The sequence below is a fragment of the Pseudorasbora parva genome, chromosome 13 (genome assembly GCF_024679245.1).
Source record: "Pseudorasbora parva isolate DD20220531a chromosome 13, ASM2467924v1, whole genome shotgun sequence".
NCBI classification, from domain to species: Eukaryota; Metazoa; Chordata; class Actinopteri; order Cypriniformes; family Gobionidae; genus Pseudorasbora; species Pseudorasbora parva.
In genome coordinates this window covers 45,392,298-45,411,932 of record NC_090184.1, presented here as the reverse complement: position 1 = coordinate 45,411,932, position 19,635 = coordinate 45,392,298, and the positions used below count along the sequence as shown (strand labels likewise).

General features: G+C 37.7%; 2 protein-coding genes across 2 annotated transcripts in view; one reads left to right on the top strand and one right to left on the bottom strand.

Moving 5' to 3' along the window:
* Window positions 1-912: 912 nt before the first annotated feature.
* Window positions 913-8,358, bottom strand: prxl2c (peroxiredoxin like 2C). The gene is made up of 6 exons (XM_067412815.1): window positions 8,164-8,358; window positions 7,308-7,376; window positions 7,124-7,177; window positions 4,204-4,309; window positions 1,908-2,042; window positions 913-1,830 (listed from the first exon to the last, which is right to left on the bottom strand). The coding sequence occupies exons 1-6, from the start codon at window positions 8,341-8,343 to the stop codon at window positions 1,703-1,705; spliced, it is 672 nt and encodes a 223-aa protein (XP_067268916.1). The 5' UTR covers window positions 8,344-8,358; the 3' UTR covers window positions 913-1,702.
* Window positions 8,359-12,291: 3,933 nt separating this feature from the next.
* Window positions 12,292-19,635, top strand: part of fbxl17 (F-box and leucine-rich repeat protein 17) — a 354,283-nt gene continuing 346,939 nt past the window's right edge. Inside the window, exons 1-4 of the mRNA XM_067414572.1 lie at window positions 12,292-12,430; window positions 14,065-14,804; window positions 15,899-16,021; window positions 18,620-18,877. Coding sequence (XP_067270673.1) covers window positions 14,085-14,804; window positions 15,899-16,021; window positions 18,620-18,877 — 1,101 coding nt within the window. The 5' untranslated portion in view covers window positions 12,292-12,430; window positions 14,065-14,084. The remainder of the gene's footprint in view (window positions 12,431-14,064; window positions 14,805-15,898; window positions 16,022-18,619; window positions 18,878-19,635) is intronic.

Sequence of the window (19,635 nt, the reverse complement as noted above, 5' to 3'; positions counted from 1 at the left end):
AACCCATCGCGAAACCCGACAAACACACATCGATAAGAAACATAAGACTGGTTTTGGGATTGTTTGTATTGTATTATTAGACTCTACAATTGATATCAAACCATAACCAAGTTGTGTTCCAAACCTGAAGTTGACATCACAAAAAAATGAGCGCGCTAATAGGTTATAAAGTACCGGTTCATAGTATTGTCCAATTTCTGTGTTTATGCTCTCGAACGATGCCTGATTTATGATTATTACTAAAATATGTGAGAGCGAAAAAAGGCAATTAAAACCCCTAACTGGGACACTGACAGTTAACATACTAAATTTCAAAGTGTGTATGCATACTGGTAATGTTGTAGCCTATAATTTATGCCGATTTAATTTTCTTTATGTAAAATATATTCAATTATTATATATAATTGTTATTTACTAATTATCATATATATGTATGTGTATACATACATACATGCAAAAATACATACATGGATAGTTTGTAAAAATACATACATGGAGACAGTATAAAAAATGCATACATGAAAAAAATACATGCACGCGTCAAGTATGCATAAATACATGCATGCAAAAATACACATGCATAGTTTGTTAAAATACATACATGGATAAAGTATGCAAAAATAAATGCATGCATGCATACAGTATGCAAACATTCACAGTATGCAAAAATACACAAGCATAGTTTGCAAAAATACATACATGGATACAGTATGCAAAAATACATGCTTGCAAAAATACATGCATGCACACATACCTGGAGGAAAATACATGCATGCATACAGTATACAAAAATACATGCATGCAAAAATACACACAGTATGCAAAAATACATGCATGCACACATACCTGGAGGAAAATACATGCATGCATACAGTATACAAAAATACATGCATGCAAAAATACACACAGTATGCAAAAATACATGCATGCACACATACCTGGAAGAAAATACATGCATGCATACAGTATACAGAAATACATGCATGCAAAAATACACACAGTATGCAAAAATGCATGCATACACTGCAAAAATATATGCGTGCATACATACATGCAAAATACATGCATACGTACATGAATGAATGTATACATACAAGCATACATAAATACATGCATACAGATAGATGCGCCCCAAAACGTATTGTGTTTGGTAGAGCTGACTGGTGGAAGAGACTGAGAGAAAAGTGGATGATGAGGATGCACACTCAGATGTGAGTAAATAGACACCACTGTCGCTGCAGCCGACTGTTGTACAATAAACCTGTGTAAGAATAGAGTATGACTGCTTGTGCTTATACTGGTGGCAATCATAAACTGAGAATCGCAAACTCTTACGCATTATAGCTATTAGTTAAATATGACATGTTTTCTTTTCTGTGAATGCACACATGCGTATTTTATTGATTTTATTATTTTTCTATGCATGTTCTGTAAAGCACTTTGTGAACACTGTTTTTAAAAATGTGCTATATAAAGTTTTGCTTTCATGCATGCATATTTTATTTATTGAAAAGACATAATATAAAACATATTGTAGGACAGAGATTAAATCAAGGGTCCCCTAGCAGTGCAATGGCTTGTTCCTATCCAAAATGAACATAATATAAAAACAATAGTATATACATAAAGTTATTGAGCTATTATCATTCAAACAAAGAGCAGCGTTGTAGGATAACAGCTATAAGCTCCATCACAGAGTTCTTTAGATATGGATGACTTTAGGGGAGTCACTGAAGTCCAGTGTCTGAAGACCTGCCATCTGAAGCAGCCAGTTGATCGGCATGTGGTCTAACCGATTCATGTCAAAATGGGCAAAATGAACCTCTGGACCTGTGAAATAAAACATTAAATGATTAGATTCAGTCAAGATCTGGACATAACAGCATTTTGTGTGGATAACGCGTCACCTGGGCCGACAATAAGAGCTCCGCCTTGTTGGAGCGGATCTCCTTGAAAGTCAAACGCAGGGCTGGTCATGGCACGCCACATACTTTTCAGACTGCCAATGAGGAGGCCGGATTTCACATGTGGACTTTTGGACGCTACAAATGCAGATGAAAACAGCCATGTTGGTGTTTGGGAACGCAATCAAGAGAGAAAGGATTAAGGGATAGTTCACCCAAAAATGAGCCTGATGTTTATCTGCTGACCCCCAGGTCATCCAACATGTAGGTGTGTTTGTTTCTTCAGGAGAACACAAATGAAGATTTTTAACTCAACCATTGCAGTCTGTCAGTCATATAATGGGGTGAATGGGTAATAAGTCTATGAGATTAAAACATACAAACAAAAAAACATGCTTAGACAACACGCACACAAACCCTGCTGCTCCAGACGACACACTGATGTCTTAAGACACGAACCGATCGGTTTCTGTGAGAAACACAACAGTATTTGTGTTATTTTTTTTACCTCATATCAGACGAATATCATCTAGTGTTCCCATCCGCTGTGACTTCCATTAGGTGAGGTCAAATAGCGGCGCGATCATAGATACATATTATTTATATATATATAGAATCCTCATTAGTGCCTGTGCTGATCGGCCGAAAGAGGATCTACATAATGTATGTCTATGATCGCGCCGCTATTTGACCTCACCTAACGGAAGTCACAGCCGATGGGAAAATTTGATGAGACTTGTTGGGATATGAGGTAAAAAAATAACACAAATACTGTTGTGTTTTCCACAGAAACCGATCGGTTCGTGTCTTAAGACATCAGTGTGTCGTCAGGAGCAGCAGGGTTTTGTGCATGTTGTGTAAGCATGTTTTTTTGTTTGTATGTTTTACTCTCATAGAGTTGACTGTATGACACACACAGCAACGGTTGAGTTAAAAATCTTCATTTGTGTTCTCCTGAAGAAACAAACACACTTCAGGAGATGCTCTGAGGGTCAGCAGATCAACATCACAGGCTCATTTTTGGGTGAACTATCCCTTTAGTTTAGTTTAAAAATGAACATTTCCTGATAGTTTCCTTACCCCTATTACATCCAAGATGTTCATGTCTTTCTTTCTTCTGTTGAAGAGAAATTAAGTTTTTTGAGGAAAATATTTCTCCTCATAATGGACTTCAGTGGGAACCAGCGGCTGAAGGTCCAGATCACTGCAGTTTCAGAGACTCTGATGATCCCAGAGGAATAGAGTCTGATCCAGACAAACCATCACACATTTACAACACTAATACACATTTATATACTTCTAACCTCAAATGTGAGACTTCGGTGTTGTTCTTCTTTACGACGTGTGATGTCATCACATCGGAAAGGTCATGTGACCCAGGTGGAACTGCCGACCCAGTGTTAAAACGAACATGTAAAGACTAAATCAAACGCACTTTACACAAATAAAGGTCAAACTACGATGACGGACAATTTTAAAGTTGGAGGAGAACATGAGATGGAGTTTCTCCGCACTTCCACCTGCGTCACATGACCTTTCCGATGTGATGACATCACACGCCGGGAAGAAGAACAACACCGAAGTCTCACATTTGAGGTTAGAAGTATATAAATGTGTATTAGTGTTGTAAATGTGTGATGGTTTGTCTGGATCAGACTCTGTTCCTCTGGGATCATCAGAGTCTCTGAAACTGCAGTGATCTGGACCTTCAGCCGCTGGTTCCCACTGAAGTCCATTATGAGGAGGAAAATCCTGGAATGTTTTCCTCAAAAAACGTAATTTATTTCCGACTAAAAAAGAAAGACATGGACATATGGGATGAGTAAACTATCATAATTGTAATTTTGAAGTTTAACTAATCCTTTAAATCAAATCATTCTGACTCTGACTTGGGCTTTTCAGAACCACCAAACCAACATTTGAGATGCTGCGATGCCATTGGTCCGCTGGTTAGTCCTGTTATCCAATCACAGCCTCTGCTAAGGCAAAGCCACATGAGGTTGTTGTTGTGTATCGAGGGATTTATTCAGTAAATGTGTTTAGGATAAAACAATGATCCACCTCAAAATCTTTATGCACATTTTTTAGAATTGATGTGCATCTTGACGTTTCCATCCAGCGTTTTATTATGCATCATGCTAAAATTAATTAATGAATAAATGAAAATGGCAGATTTTAATCAAAGCAATCATTCTTTGGCATGCTCATCTGGTAGAAAGCAGGAGAATTAACAAAATGTGCATTACATGAGAGACAAAAGCATAAAAACATGTTACTAAACACTAATCTTGGATCTTACGTGTCTCCATGTATGTCTCTCCTCTTCTCATTCCAAGTTTTGTGTAAATCTGTCTCTGTGGGTCGACATATATTTCATGAGGATAGCCTGTCAGAGCGCAGAAGCCCTACAACATGAAGAGATACAGGACGGGGCACAGTTTTGAGCTGTAATGATTTTGTATCATAACAAATAAACTAACACAATAATTGAAAATGTACTCAAGGCTAGAAAGAGGGTGTTGTGAAAACCAGTTTCTCAGTTTTGATGACTATTAAAGGTGCACTATGAGACTTTTTGGGGTTCAAAATTTAAATAATGGAGTAAATACCATTAATAAATCCTTAAAACATTACCAATCCTTAATATCATCAATACTTTTTCTTTTTTTTGTCCAGAAAGCTTATATATTTAATTTAAAGTCATTTTTTACCTCTAAATTACCAGATTTGAGCAGTAGTTTAAATATAAATAAGCACATTATTTTGCTTAAATATGAAATATGATCAAAAAAAACTTTAAAAACGTCATAATATCATCCATTGGTCTTTGTCGACCTCTTGTGGAAATAAAATATTATGACATTTTATGACTATTGACAGTCTCTATACTGAGCAAATGAGCTGTTCTGCTTGTTCATGAAGTCCCATTTGAAGTCAATTTGCTTATTATATATTAAAAATATATTACAAATATTTAGACACTACAAAATATTTTTTTGTAAAAACTTGCTGTCATTGGTTGTTCTGCACCCTAAATGTGTTCAAATCTATCCACTTTATATCTGTGTGCAGTCTGCATTGTGACTTATTTTCTAGGTGTGTGTGTTCTACATTGCAGATGTTATATAGCATCATGCCTTCATGTGTGTGTGTGTGTGTGTGTGTGTGTGTGTTTCTTCTGACAAATAATGGGGGGGTCCCCATTTTCACCCATTTCTCATTCATTCCTTATGGGGGTCAAATTGACCCGCGAGGGAAGGATTAGTTACTATTTTTATAACAACCACAAAAGTAGAGTTAATTTTTTTGTGTGTATTTCAATTTCAAGAGCAACAAAACTCCCAAGGTCTTGGAAAACTCAGATGAACACTCAAGTTTTAATTTCAAGACAGACAAAATGCATGCTTCGGATTTGCTCGTCGTTTCTGTGTATTTTGGACTTTTTTAAAAACCTACTTTTGCAAACTAGTCCTGAGTTTTTGGCCCGATCGGAACCAAACCAGTGCATTCTCTGGAGTCTGATTGTCAATAGCTATCAAAAAAAGTTAAAATTTTGGTTCATTAAGGGCCACCAAAGCATACAAAGTGGGAGGAGCCACTTTTACTAAATAGCTATAACTCCTTAAAGGGTTAGTTTACCCAAAAATTAAATTTATGTAATTAACTCCTCCCCCTAATGTCGTTCCACACCTGTTAGACCTCTGTTCATCTTCACACACAGTTTAAGATATTTTATATTTAGTCCGAGAGCATATTTGAGGATTGAACACAAACGCGGAAGAGAAGCCAATGCTGAATAAAGTCGTAGTTTTTGTTATTTTTGGACCCAAATGTATTTTGGATGCTTCAAGAGACTCTAATTAACCCACTGATGTCTCATATGGACTACTGTGATGATGTTTTTATTCCCTTTCTGGACATGGACAGTATAGTGTGCATACACTTGCATACGCTCTCGGACTAAATATAAAATATCTTAAACTGTGTGTGAAGATGAACGGAGGTCTTACGGGTGTGGAGCGACATTAGGGGGAGGAGTTAATGACAGACATTTCATTTTTGGGTGAACTAACCCTTTAATGGAATGAGAAGGAGATATTTTTGCCAAACTTGGTGCAAATGAGTATGAACTCAAACTGAGGTCAAATTAAACAAATTGTGACGATTGGCCACTTGGTGGCGCTATAAGAGGGAAAAAACATTAAAGTGGCTATAACCACCAAGACATTGTCAAGATAGTCTATGGCCCTGTCCCAAATGGCACACTTCATTTGCACTTTCGGTCTTGTGGACTTAAAATGGCCGGTGCGTGTCCGTTGAGTCCACTAGACCGCAGGGTGTCCCATTTGTCATTTGTCATCAGAAGTGTGCTCGCGAGCGCCCCCTTTGTAGCCGTTATGCGCCCTCGATGCACATTTCTGCCGAGCCCACACTGGTGCGAGCGTGCGAGCTACGCAGAGTTCTTCCCGGCTGCCGACTGCCGGTTCTTCCCAGCAGTCAAAGCGGCATTACGTTGTGAAAGCGCGGACTCAGAGGAAGATCGTGAGGGTTTGGACAAGGCAAGTTTATTTGTATAGCAAATTTCATACCCAATGCCAATTCAAAGTGTTTTACATAGAAATTAATTAAAACAGTTGTAACAAATGCATGAGAAATGCAATGGTTTAGGGAGCCATTTGGGACAGGGCCTATGATGACATTGGTGTATCTAAAAAAACATGGCCGCTGTAGGCAAATGAAATTTGAGCATCTATTAGACAAGGTTAACAGAGGCCGATCGGAAAACAAAACTGATGAGTTTTGGGTCAAAATGACCCAAAGAGAGGATGAAGAGCAAACTGATAACATAAAACAACATTTTGTCCACATACAGCCTTGTATACATTAGTAATCCCAATCCAAATTTATGTAGGGTGACCATATTCTGATTACCAAAAACCAGGACACTTGGCCCAGCAATGAGGTACTTAAATGATTCTCAAATATGCCTTATTAATTTCAATACATTTAAATTATGCCTCCTCTGTATGGATAGAAATTTGTTATATTAGGGCCAGGACAGGACATTTGGTCACCCTCGACTTATGCATTTGCTCAAATGATTCACTGAATCAAAACTACTTGACACTCTGTTTTGCAAGTTATATTTATGTTGCCCATTTACTTTTCAAACTGGTAATTATATTTTCATCTTAACAGTAATGAACAACACATCCTACCTCAATATGAGAATACGACGACTGTCCAATCACAACCAATCGCACATTCGATTCCTACATTTGTTGGAGAGAACAGAGACATCGGTCCTTTTTCCAAATATTCGGCAAAGCTCTATTACAGATAATGGGTACAAACAGAAGTGCTGGATAATGAAATCATTACCCTAGTATCATCCTCTCTCACCTGCAACATATGCTGAGGTATTTTGCCCAAATCCTCCACATATTCCTTGCATGTGTAGCACAAGAAGTTCTGCAAGATATTTGAGAAGCACAATGTTCATCTCTACACAATGCTCTATTAAACGAGAAATTATAATGTAATTATAATATAATGTGCAAATGTTGACAAGCATTTATGACCCTATATCTGTGGCAATAGCCAACAATACATTGTATGGGTCAAAATTATCAATTTTTCTTTTATGACAAAAATCATTAGAATATTAAGATCGTCTTTCATGAAGATATTTAGTAAACGTCCTAATGTAAAAACATAAAAAATGTATTATTAGTAGTAGATTGTAAAAAAAGGCACATCCTGAAATGTTTAAGTAGCCTACAATCGACTTGAATGTTTAAGTTATTTAAACTTAGATTATGTTAAACTGACTTTATAACTCTAATTTATAAAGTTTAACATTTCTTAATTTAGTTTGATGAGTTAAAACAATGTAAAAACATGTTGTCATAACTTATTGAACAAATAATTTTTTTACTTTAAGTATTAGCCTTATAAATTTTTTTGCACCCTCCGTCTCCAGATTTTCAAATATTGTCCTAACAAACCACACATCAATAGAAAGATTATTTATTCAGATGATGCATACATCTCAATTTATAAAAATGTACCCTTATGACTGGTTTTGTGGTCCATGTAAATGTCCAAAATGAATGCTGCATGCATATACAATAGCATAATATATCGCATAACATAAAGATAATTCAAGCCACGTTCAACAAACTGCTTAAACCGAATCAGAACGACTTTTGCACACACGTCCGACATAAACACGCAAGATGGAAGAGGACTTTCTTACCCTCACGAAAATGATTATTGCTCTGTTGTGCTGAAACAAACCGCTGAAGGTTTTACAGACTCCGTAGCGATCGTAAATGAAGCAGTCGTTGAGGTCAGAGACACAGATATCGTGTGGATCATCCTGATGCCCAGAGCGAGCGATCTGATTCTGTCGAGTGATCGGGACAACGGGAGCCATTGCTACGAGTTTTTTTAGGAAGTTTCCTCCGCCACGCCCATTCCTGCTGGAGCAAGTCAAATTCAATCCGCCCACATACATCCATGACATTATTTCTGTGCCATTATCTGTGTTCAGAGTAACAAAGCACATTTTCTTGAGTAGGCTACTGTACTAAAGTTCACTTTTTGAGTATCTGTACTTTACTTGAGTTATGACTTTAACTTCACTACATTTGAAAGAGAAAATATCGTCCTTTTTACTCCACTACATTTCTATCAAGGTCAAAAGTCGTTTCTGTCGCAGCTCTGAAAGTCAGAGGATGATTTTTTCCTTCTTTAAAAGGTGTTTTGTTGTTGTTGTTTCAGACAGTCTATCAGGAATCGCTCTTATATGGTCATATACATTTCACCAACTTTTTTTGAACACAGTTCATAGCAAAACGGAAGAAGACGGTTCTTAGGCCCAGTGTGTGCACCCATAGCCATTATTTGAAAGAAAAAAAATCAAGATTAGTTTAGTTGGCATATCGGTGCATGTCTTATAAAATATTACAAATATAAACGTCTGGGAGAAAGAGAAGAGTAAAGTTGGGAGAATATCAGATGTGTATCAGTGTATTGGATCCGTGCATTCAGGCTTAAAGTGACAGCAGCTTTATAAAGAGCTTTGTAACTTTTCTACAAGTATTTAAATGAGTTTAAGTTAGTCGTGTGCTAGTATGTCAGATGGAGCGTCACTGACTGGCTTAAACCATGATGGCATAATGTGCATTTATACAATTATATTAAAATAATAAAAAAGGAAATTTGCTTTTGATACTTAAGTACTTTTGAAAACAAATACTTCTGTACTTTTACTTCAGTAAAAATCTCACTTGTAACGGAGTAATATTTGACCAGTAGGACTTTTACTTTTAATCAAGTAATAGAGTTGTTGACTTTGTCCACCTCTGTCTGTGTTGGAGAAACTTATGAATGACCAGCCATAGTTTTCGTCACACGCAACGCCCAGTGCCCACCTGGAGGGCAAAACAAGGCTCTCCTCCATTGCCCATCAGCCATTTTTACCAGGTTAGTAGTCAGTATTAATGCAGTAAGACAGTGATATTAACGGGATGGTGTCATACGATTTGACTTTTTTAACTTTAGTTAGTGTGTAATGTCGCTGCTTGAGCATAAACAGTCTCTGCAAAGTTACAGCGCTGAAAGTTCACTGCAAACGGAGATATTGTCTTTTAACGGCAGTTTATTGCCTACAAAAATGGCCGGTTTGGACTACAACGAGCTTCTTCCTGGGTTGGTGACATCATAAACCCTCTAGTCTCCGCAGATGTGACTTCTGCCCGTAATGGGAAGGGGCGTGGCCTTAACCTGTGCTTGGCACTTCAGCCAATAGAAATACAGGAAACTACATTTGGCCGACCATTGTGTTTTTCAGAGGGAGGGGCTTCATAGAAGCAGGAAGCAAACGAGCCGTTCAAAGCACAGTGGCCAAATTCAATATGTACCTTATTGATGTTGCACACTTTGTACAAGAAAGCAGATGAAGAATACACAGAATATTAGTGCAACACAAGGTTTCTCGTTAGGTGTTTTCCCATCGAAACCCATTATAAAGAAAATGTTGCATTCATATACTTGGCTCATCTACTCGCCTTTTTTAAAGTATGCATCATCAAAAAGGTGTAAACCGAATTTGATCTTTTAATATTACTGTTTGAGTACATTACGGCACTTTAATGGTCTAAAAGAAGTCGTCAGTTCACCCTCTGTCTGCTTGATCAGCTCTATAACCGTTTTACTGCATAATTAATCTGTTTAAAATCAAGTAGTGCAACAGCTCGATTTAAAATAAAACCCATATCAACAAATCATAGATTAGCGTTAAACTTTGCTTAACTGAATCCTTGTTAGTGCAACTCACTCTATAGTGTTTTTCACGTAAAGTGTTTTAAAAATGTCCCGTTGTTTTTAGTGATTGAAAAACTGCCGAAGGTTCTGTATATGGATCATAAGTGCCCAAAACGTGCATCTTGTTCACATATTTTGTTTTAAGATGAAAATTTGACAGGTTTGGGCTGCAGTTTAATGGAGCTCAATGGCGGTTTTGCCCTCAGATGCTCCGCGACAGTCACGTGACTGAAAACTATTGATAGGCTATTGCCTTACTCCCCAAAAAGTTACTAGTTACTTGGAAAAGTAATCTGATTAAGTCGCGTTGCTTGTAGTGCGTTACTCTCAACACTGTGCATTATGCTACTTGGTATTTTGGCGAATAGTAATGCGAGATTCACAAGCTTTTCATTGATTCAGTCCATCTGATTCATATTTTTAAGATAGATGACTTTTCACAAGTAAAATTGGTAACAGTATTAGGATTCATCATCATTTTTATTATTATTCCTGGACACTAGTAACAAATGAATCATAAAATTGAATCTTTATTGGTGACTAGTGTGTGACGAATAAAAGTAGTGAATCATGATTCATTGAAATGAATCATCCGAACCGAGTCGTTTAATTCCCAACGCAGCAAACGCACATGGGAACGCACACATTTTTCGCAGTGATGTCACAAGGTGTGGATTAGTTTATTTGTACAGTGTGACAAATGGGGGGGGGGGGATCATTCTTCGTAAATCAAATCTAAATTATGACTAGATTATAAAGTCAAAATTACGATAAAAAAATCGATTTTGACAATAAGTTGAAAAAGGGATTTCAAATTCTGACTTAAAAAGTCAAAATTATGTCGGGTGAAGTTATTGTACGTCATAACATGACTTTTAATGTCATAATTATAATTTTGTGTCATCATTTAGATTTTGATGTCATAATTATTATTTACCAGAGTATGATTTTTCTCCTTGTGTGGCAGAAATGGGAAAATGTCAAAATTGTTATTTAAAAAGTTAAAATTATGACAATCAGTAATATAGATTTAGTATGTCATAATTACGACTTTTTAGCTCGTAACTTTTAAAGCTCCACTGTGTGATATTTCCCCCATCTAGCGGTGTAAAGGTTTATGACCATCCAGTGAATATTAGTTTCTGTCCCTCTCAATTCTGATTTAGTTTGAACTCCTACGGTGGCTGATTTAGTCCAAGATTAACATGGCAATCCCCCTCTTCACATTCGACACGGTGCCATCGAGTGTTAAAACGTGAAAGGCGGAGCTTGAATTTACGGGTATGTCCCTCTTTGGCTACTGTACTTTCAAGATGGAGGGGAAACATGGCGACCGGCATTCGAACCCCTCACCCGTATGTGTTTTCAATGGGATATTTTCAGTTTACGAGAATACTTTATTACTTAAAATAAGTAAATATACATTAATGAGCACATATATTTTTGAAAGTGTTTTTAGCTAAGAATAAACTAAAAAAGTTACACAGTGTAGCTTTAAAGTCATAATGTTATTCTCATAATTATCATTTAGTATGTCATAATATAGATTTTTAAATCATAATTATTATTTAACAGAGCATTATGTGGTGAAAATGGGCTTTTATACGGAAATATCAATACATGTTTTGTCATCATTTAGATTTTTCATATCATAATTATGATTTAATATGTCATAATTTAGTTTATTTGTCATAATTATTATTTACCCAAGCATTATTTTTTTCATCATGTGGTGAAACTGGGTTTTTTTCAGGAAAAGGTCATTAAAAACGCGTTTGCGAAAGTTTTTAGACCGCTTTTAGAATAATGAGATGTTGATTGTTATTATTAACAAAGTAACATGCGATTTCGAATCCATCCTGTTACAGTACGAATATTTACATCATGTGTGTATTCGCAATTTCGCATCAAGCATGTTTACAAGTGTTATATTGGTATTGAAACGTGTTCCCTTTAAATCACGGATGATTGGCCCTCCGCTCCAGACAGACAGACAGTTTGGCCAATGAGCAGCCGCTGTCATCTCGAGCTGTGGGCGGGATTTCCTCTGTTATTTGAAATCCGGAAGTGTTTTGAAACATTCTACCAGGTTGACACAGCAAGCGCGCGTTTGCGTTGCGTTCGCTACGCTTCTGTTTCTGTTTCGCGCGGATTATGAGAGCGCGGGAAGGAGGTGCTGAGGGCCGCGCGAGCTGGTGAGGATTGGCGGGTTTTATTATGGCAGTTGTTAAGTCCTGGTTGTTTTCTCGTGAGGGAGTTTAATGGCGTCGTCCGCTACTATCACTCAATGAAACACAACAACACTCGGTCAGCAGCTCCACACAACCGTGTGTAAACACTGACATTCATTGTTTAATGGATGTCTATATGATCCCTGCTGAGATATAACAGCTTTACTCACACATTATACCAGATATCTGATTAATATAAACGAAGCCCTGCTGTTCTATATACTCATTATCCATACAAAAGTACTGTGTTGGTACTATGGTTATGGTATAGATGACACTGATAGATACCAATGGTATATTCACCTTGATATTGTGTCTATAAACAATAGTAGATGGGCAGACACCTGAAATATTGCTCTGACTCTTCATCTGTGTGTCTTTATGGTCGTTCATTGACTTCTGTGTGTTTCCTTGTTTTTGTGTCTTGAAAGCAAATCTAAGGATGTTCATGTTCTGTCAGATAGAATCTAGCACTGGGTTTTGAGGCTCCTGAAGTAACAAGGACTCAAACCGCAATCCAACAGACATTATTACTTTGATAAGACTTTGAGTACATGTCTAAATCTCATTTTCAGGCTTTTTTAGTTCTGTAATCAGATTTAGGAAGCGCCACTGATCTAGATTGAAAGCAACAATGAAATGTTTCTCAGCTGAAGTCTTGTTTTCTGTCATCTTTATGAAATAATGACTGTTTTCAAATTTGTTTCCCAAACACTCCTACTGTCTGTCATTGGTCGCTCAAACACATAGCCTCGCCCTAAACTCACACCATTGGTTGATTGAGTCAGAAGTTGTCACGGTGATTGGAGATGCACTGATGCATTTTGGCTGATACGATAATCTGTGTATTTAAATGCCGATAAATCTAAATCCAAATTTTTATATAATTTGAGATCCTGCTTACAGAAAACAAAGTTTCACTATTAAAATCCGCATCTCAAACACTCAATTATAATGTTCTCATTATAATTTTTCTATAAAAGTCTATATGATATGTTGCACTTTACTGTATTTTCCTTTTTGAAGTGATTTAAACCATATTTCAAGCAATTCAAAACCATAATGGCGTGTGAAGTGTCTCAGCTGAAGGAGATAATTCATTATTTATTGGCTTTAATATTTTGGCTAAACAATAGCATTAAAAAAGAACAAATATTGGCAGATACCGATATGGTGACCGATAACATTAAAAATGAACAAATATCGACCAATATGGTGACCAATAACATTTAAAAAAATATATCAGCCAGACTGATAGCATTAAAAATGAACATATATCAGTATGGTGACCGATAGCATTAAAAATGAGCATATATCGGTTGATACCTATAAAATGAATAATGAACATTTATCGGCAGATAACATTAAAAATTAACAAATAATCGGTTGTATACCGATAACATTGAAAATGAACATATATCGGCCGATATGGTGACCGATAACATTAAAAATGAACAAGTATCAGTTGATACCGATAACATTGAAATTGAACATATATCAGCCGATACCGATATGGTATGGTTTCAGTTGAACCAAGACTTGAATATATGGGTCATCTTTAGTAATTTTTCTCTGTTGCATTTACATTTTTCCCTCAGAGTCAACGTGAATCATCTATATGGGCCATCTTTTCTCCAAAAATGGTTACAGCCTAAAGAAGAAGAAAACACGGAAGCTGCGCAAGAAGAAGAGGCGGAGGAACTGCTTCCTTCAGGGGCCCTGCATGCTGTGCTTCATCGTCCACGGCACCAGCGGGAGCATTGAGGACGATTGGCCCTTCGAGAGCGGCTGTGCGGCAGCGGCGGCGGCGTCCAAACTCGCCGAGCGTTACGTTTCCTTAAACTCGCCCGAGGAGTGTGCCAAGTTTCTCCTTTCTCCGGGAGAGCTGGCCATTTGGGAGGGCCAGGGTCGAAGTTTGCTGTCCGCCGTGCCGGCCAAGCTGATCGGGCCCCCGGCGCTATTTTGCGCCGTCGTCCCCGCCGTGGACTTTTCGGAAATGGTGTGCAAGCGCAAGTGTGCTGAGCTGCAGCGGTGTACGCCCCGCAAGCAGCCCCGCTGTGCCTTCCAGGAGGCCATGGAGAACGGAGAGGAGCGAGGAGACACCTCCGCTCCGGAGAGCCAATGCCTCCTCCCTTCACTTTGCCCGTCCTCCTCTTCTTCCTCCCCTTCGGAGGAGGACTGCTCTGGTGTGGCGTGGCATACAGATGTGGGCAGTGCCACCGCCTCCTCCTCCTGCTGCTGCCAACTCTCCCAAAACGAGGGTACGGAGGAGGGAAAGAGCACTGAAAACACAGACACGTCCCACATTAACGAGCTGCCCTCATCCATCCTGCTAAAGGTCTGTGAGCTTATGTTTAAGAAGCAACACACTACAAAAAGCACATTGTTTTTTTATGCATTTTAAACCTTTGACAAAATCATATCAGAACATTCAAATATGCATTCGCGCTCAAAAAACGGAAAAAAAAAACATTGATTCATCCAGTAATGAAACAAGTGAAGTCTTAATGAGTGAGTCATTGAATCATTTACTCAAGAGATTTGTTAAAGAACGCTGATTCATTCAGTAATGAAATGAGGGAAGTCTTTATGTGTGAGTCATTGAATCATTCACCCAAGAGATTAATACAGGAACGCTGATTCATCTAGTAATGAAACAAGTGAAGTCTTTGAGTCATTGAATCATTCATTCAAGAGATTTGTTAAAAAACACTGATTCATCCAGTAATGTAAGAAGTGAACTCTTTATGAGTGAGACAATCACTTAAGAGATTTGTTCAAAAACACTGATTCATCCTGTAATGAAACAAGTAAAGTCTTTATGAGTGAGTCATTGAATCATTCACTCAAGAGATTTGTTCAAAAACACTGATTCATCCTGTAATGAAACAAGTAAAGTCTTTATGAGTGAGTCATTGAATCATTCACTCAAGTGATTAATTCAAGAACGCTGATGTTTATCTGCTGACCCCCCCCCCCCCCCATGCATCCGAGATGTCGGTGTGTTTGTTTCTTCAGTAGAACACAAATGAAGATTTTTAACTCAGCCGTTGCTCGTATAATGCATGTCAATGGAGTTTATTTCTATGAGAGTAAAAAACACACAGACATACGAATCCATATTAAACCGTGGTGACGCATTGATGTCTTAAGACACTAAACTATCACTTTCTGCCAGAAACACAACAGTGTTTGTGTTATTTTTGTACCTCATATCAGACAAATCTCATCTAATGTTCCCAACCCCATTTATTCTGCTGAGTAAGGTCAAAATCTATTTTCATAGATGCCTCATTATTGCGTGCGCAGATCGTTAAATGGGGGTTAAGCAGTTAAACATCACATTATCATTTTTGGGTGAACTAACCCTTAAATGAATATGACTCTTTAGACTGAGTTGTGTGTTTAACCCCGTGTGAAATGTGTCCTCAGGTGTTCTCTCACCTGTCGGTGAAGGAGCGGGGTCTGGCCGCGTCTCTGGTGTGTAAGTACTGGCGCGACCTCTGCTTAGACTTCCAGTTCTGGAAACAGATCGATCTCAGCGGCCTCCAGCAGGTTTGTGCTCATCTTCTGTTTATGTGTATAATAACTGTATTGTAAGCCTCAAATAAAAGTTAAGAAGTTAATATTTTATATTTTATTTCTAATGCTTTCAGTTCCAATATTTTTTCAGATCTTTTTAACGCATTTTAAACCATTCCGCATAATTCCGCAGATTCCGTGTTTCTCTGCAAACATGCGCACTTCAATAAGCAGACAGAAAGCAGATCAATGCGTTTACATACAGCGCGAAATCGGAGCAAAAACTCCCTGTTCCGACCGGTTTATGCTTGAGCCGTTTATGACCTTACTCCGATAAAAGAACGGGTTACCGCGTTTACATGACCATGTTCGTTGTCGGCTTATTAAGCATAATCGGCTTAAGAACGTGAATGTAAACACCCTCACTGTCACTAATTACGTAGCCTATCGTTTTGGTGCCCTCTACTGTTTCTTGCTTTCTTCCTTTCCCCCCATGATTTTGTCTATATCGCGAATATAAGATGACCCCACATTTTTCAGATTATTTTTAGGGCACAAACCTCGTCTTATACGCCTGTCGTGATAGTCAATAAATCAGTTAATCGCTCAGTAAAAAAAGAGAGCTCTAATTTCCATTTGCATTCTTTTTTCTTCTCTCGTCTCTCAAACGCTTCGTTTGGGGAGATGTTTAAACTTGTTTTGACAGACTGGGTGAGACGTTGGGTTGCCACCTTCAATACAGAAAAATAAGGGACGCCTGCCACAGCGGTGGCCACACCCCTCTGGGCCACGATGACCACAGTCCCGATGGTGTGCCAGTGCAGTGGTCGTATATCATAACTTAAAACATGTTTTCATAATTTGTATATATATATTAAGACTGATACCAATGGACATTATAATAGGATATCTGCTATTGAAATCTGTGTGAACAGATGCACTCAGTATAATACACAGCTATGACAATGAAAAACAAACTCAGCTGCTGTAACCTAGGGGAGTAGGATAAGAAATTGCTAATTAACTCGAGTAATTTTATAGTGTTGTGAACAAAGATTTTGACTAAAATATTTGTCATTGTTTGCAGTAACACCATCCAAACAGTGAAACCACACCTAAATAACTAAATGATATCTACATATAAAATTATTTCTTATTTTAATAAAACACTTAACAACATTTTTATTTTTGGTAAGTTAAGTAAATATATTTATGTATTATTCCAATTTTATATAGTCTATTGTTAATTCTATAGCTAGTATTGGATGATGCAATTATTTAAATTTGTTAAGCATAACAAATAGTTGTTTATTTTATTCCTAAAAGGTCCTATTTTGAATAAATATGTATTATATATATATATATATATATATATATATATATATATATATATGCTATATCTTATCTCTTATTAAAGTAATGCTTGTGTCTGACTGTACAACTTAACCTTAATAAACAAATCATACCATAACATCATTAATGTAGCCTACATTATTAACATTATTTCTTAATAGGCAGCAAATGAAATCTAACGTTATCAATCAAAAAATTATTTTGATATAGGGTATTTGGACCTTATATAGAAAAGAACCGGCGAGGCGGGGTCCCCTCCTCTTCTGACTCTGATTGGCCGTGATTCACGGCCCGTGAACCTGAAACAAACCAATCAAACAAACCAACGACGGCAGCGACCCAATTAGGGGCAGAATAGGACGTGTCTTCACACAATGCGGATGGACCTATGTAAAATACGGGAAAAATCGCGTCCCGTATTGCTTTGATACGGGACGCGTCATTTTTCCTGAAAATATGGGACGATTGCGTATTTCACGGGACGGGTGGCAACCCTAGTGAGACGTCATGCTTGGCCAGATTCATCTGGAATTCGTGGCTCTTCGGTTGCGGAGCGTAAAAAGTTATAAAATGGGGTCTCGCGTGCTCCGCTTTAACGTAATTTTTGCCACGCGCACCCTCGCAATTTCCTTTATTTGCCAAATAAATGAAAAGCATGTCATAAGTCTTCTCTCTTGCTGTATCAAAATCTCACCTAGCTTTCCTCAGAGATGGTCAAGTCAAGTTCAGTTTGTCCATGATTACATTATATAAAAAAAAATTGAATACTGTATCCTAAATTGTGGATAATTAATATATCATGCTGAAGTAAATTTCTGGAGTGTTAACAGTCAAAAGAAAAACGACAACAAGAACAATACAGAACCGAAAACCGTGATAGAAGCCGAACCGTGGGTTTAGTGAACCGTGCCGCCCCTAATATGCTCCTAAAACACAATCATCCATTGCAGCTTTCATCCATTATATTTATTGTTTTTGGTATTTATTCAAGTGCATTTTTTGTAAACAGTCTTTTATTGTTTTTGGTGTTGTTCATTTATTGTGGATATTTAAAATGTTTTCTGTTTTCAGTGTTTAGAAATAAAAGTTTATTGATCTTTGAAAAGGTGTACCTGCATTATTATGCCATTATCTTTATTTTAGATGAAAATGATCTCAGAACGACAATATTATCGTTTATCGCAATAATTTCTTGGCCAATTTATCGTCCAGCAAAATTTGTTATCGTGACAGGCAACGTATGAATGTGGTTTTATTGTGTCTTCCCTCTGACCACAGGTTAAAGACGATCTCCTTGTGAAGATCGCGTCCAGGAGACAGAACGTCACTGAGATCAATATTTCTGATTGCCGAAATGTTCAGGATCATGGCGTTTGTTCTCTGGCGTCCAACTGTCCCGGTTTGATCAAATACACGGCGTACCGATGTAAGCAGCTCAGCGATGTGTCTCTGTGCACCGTGGCCATCCACTGCCCACTTCTGCAGAAGGTTCATGTCGGAAACCAGGACAAGCTCACCGACCACGCACTTAAACTGGTGAGCTTAAACACATCATATATACACAGCAAAAAAATGCTCTTCTTACTAGGGCTGTGCGATATTGAAGAAAAGTACGATATGCAATATCTTGATAAATGATACGATATTCGATAGTCTAATTATTGTGTAAAATCTATTTAAAGTATCCACAACTTTCCCGAACTCTGACCTTTCCCCTAATCGCTATGGCAACGTAGAACACGCCGGTATCGAACTTCCGGTTTACGTTAGTCTGTACTGTTATCAGCTAAATGTTGGTTGTATTATGAGGATTCAGGAGTAGACTTTTACAACAACGCTTCAGGCAAAATGATCACATGTCCCAGATGGTCGCATGGATCTGACTATCTTACAAGAACTTACTAATATCTGCAGCACTAAGCGATTCAACCGAGTTATGCGGTGCACACATTTTGCCACTGTGTGGCTGTTCCTATGAACCATGCAAGATTTACCATTCCGTCCAAGCGCCTCTAAATCGATTTTATGTTTTTATAAATAAAGGTTTATTTGTTTCTAGTTATTTATTTTGTTAGATATTTCCACTTTGCCGGAGTCCCGAAAAATAATTTTATTTTCCCGCGACACGCACACAATAATATCTTGCCACCCGCATCCGCATCTCACCATCAACTATGATCCCGCGCCGCACTCGGTTGTGCTGGGTCCCGCGGGGGTGCAGGTCTCTATTTAACGTTAGGTTGTTAGAGCGGTCTTGCTACACAATAAATCTGTAAATTATTGAAAACAATAAA

Coding starts and splice junctions, on each gene's coding strand:
- prxl2c (XM_067412815.1), bottom strand. CDS start 8,343: ATGGCTCCCGTTGTCCCGATCACTCGACAGAATCAGATCGCTCGCTCT. Junction 7,178..7,307: donor TACCTCAGCATATGTTGCAG/GTGAGAGAGGAT, acceptor CAACAAATGTAG/GAATCGAATGTGCGATTGGT. Junction 1,831..1,907: donor AGCTCTTATTGTCGGCCCAG/GTGACGCGTTAT, acceptor TTTATTTCACAG/GTCCAGAGGTTCATTTTGCC.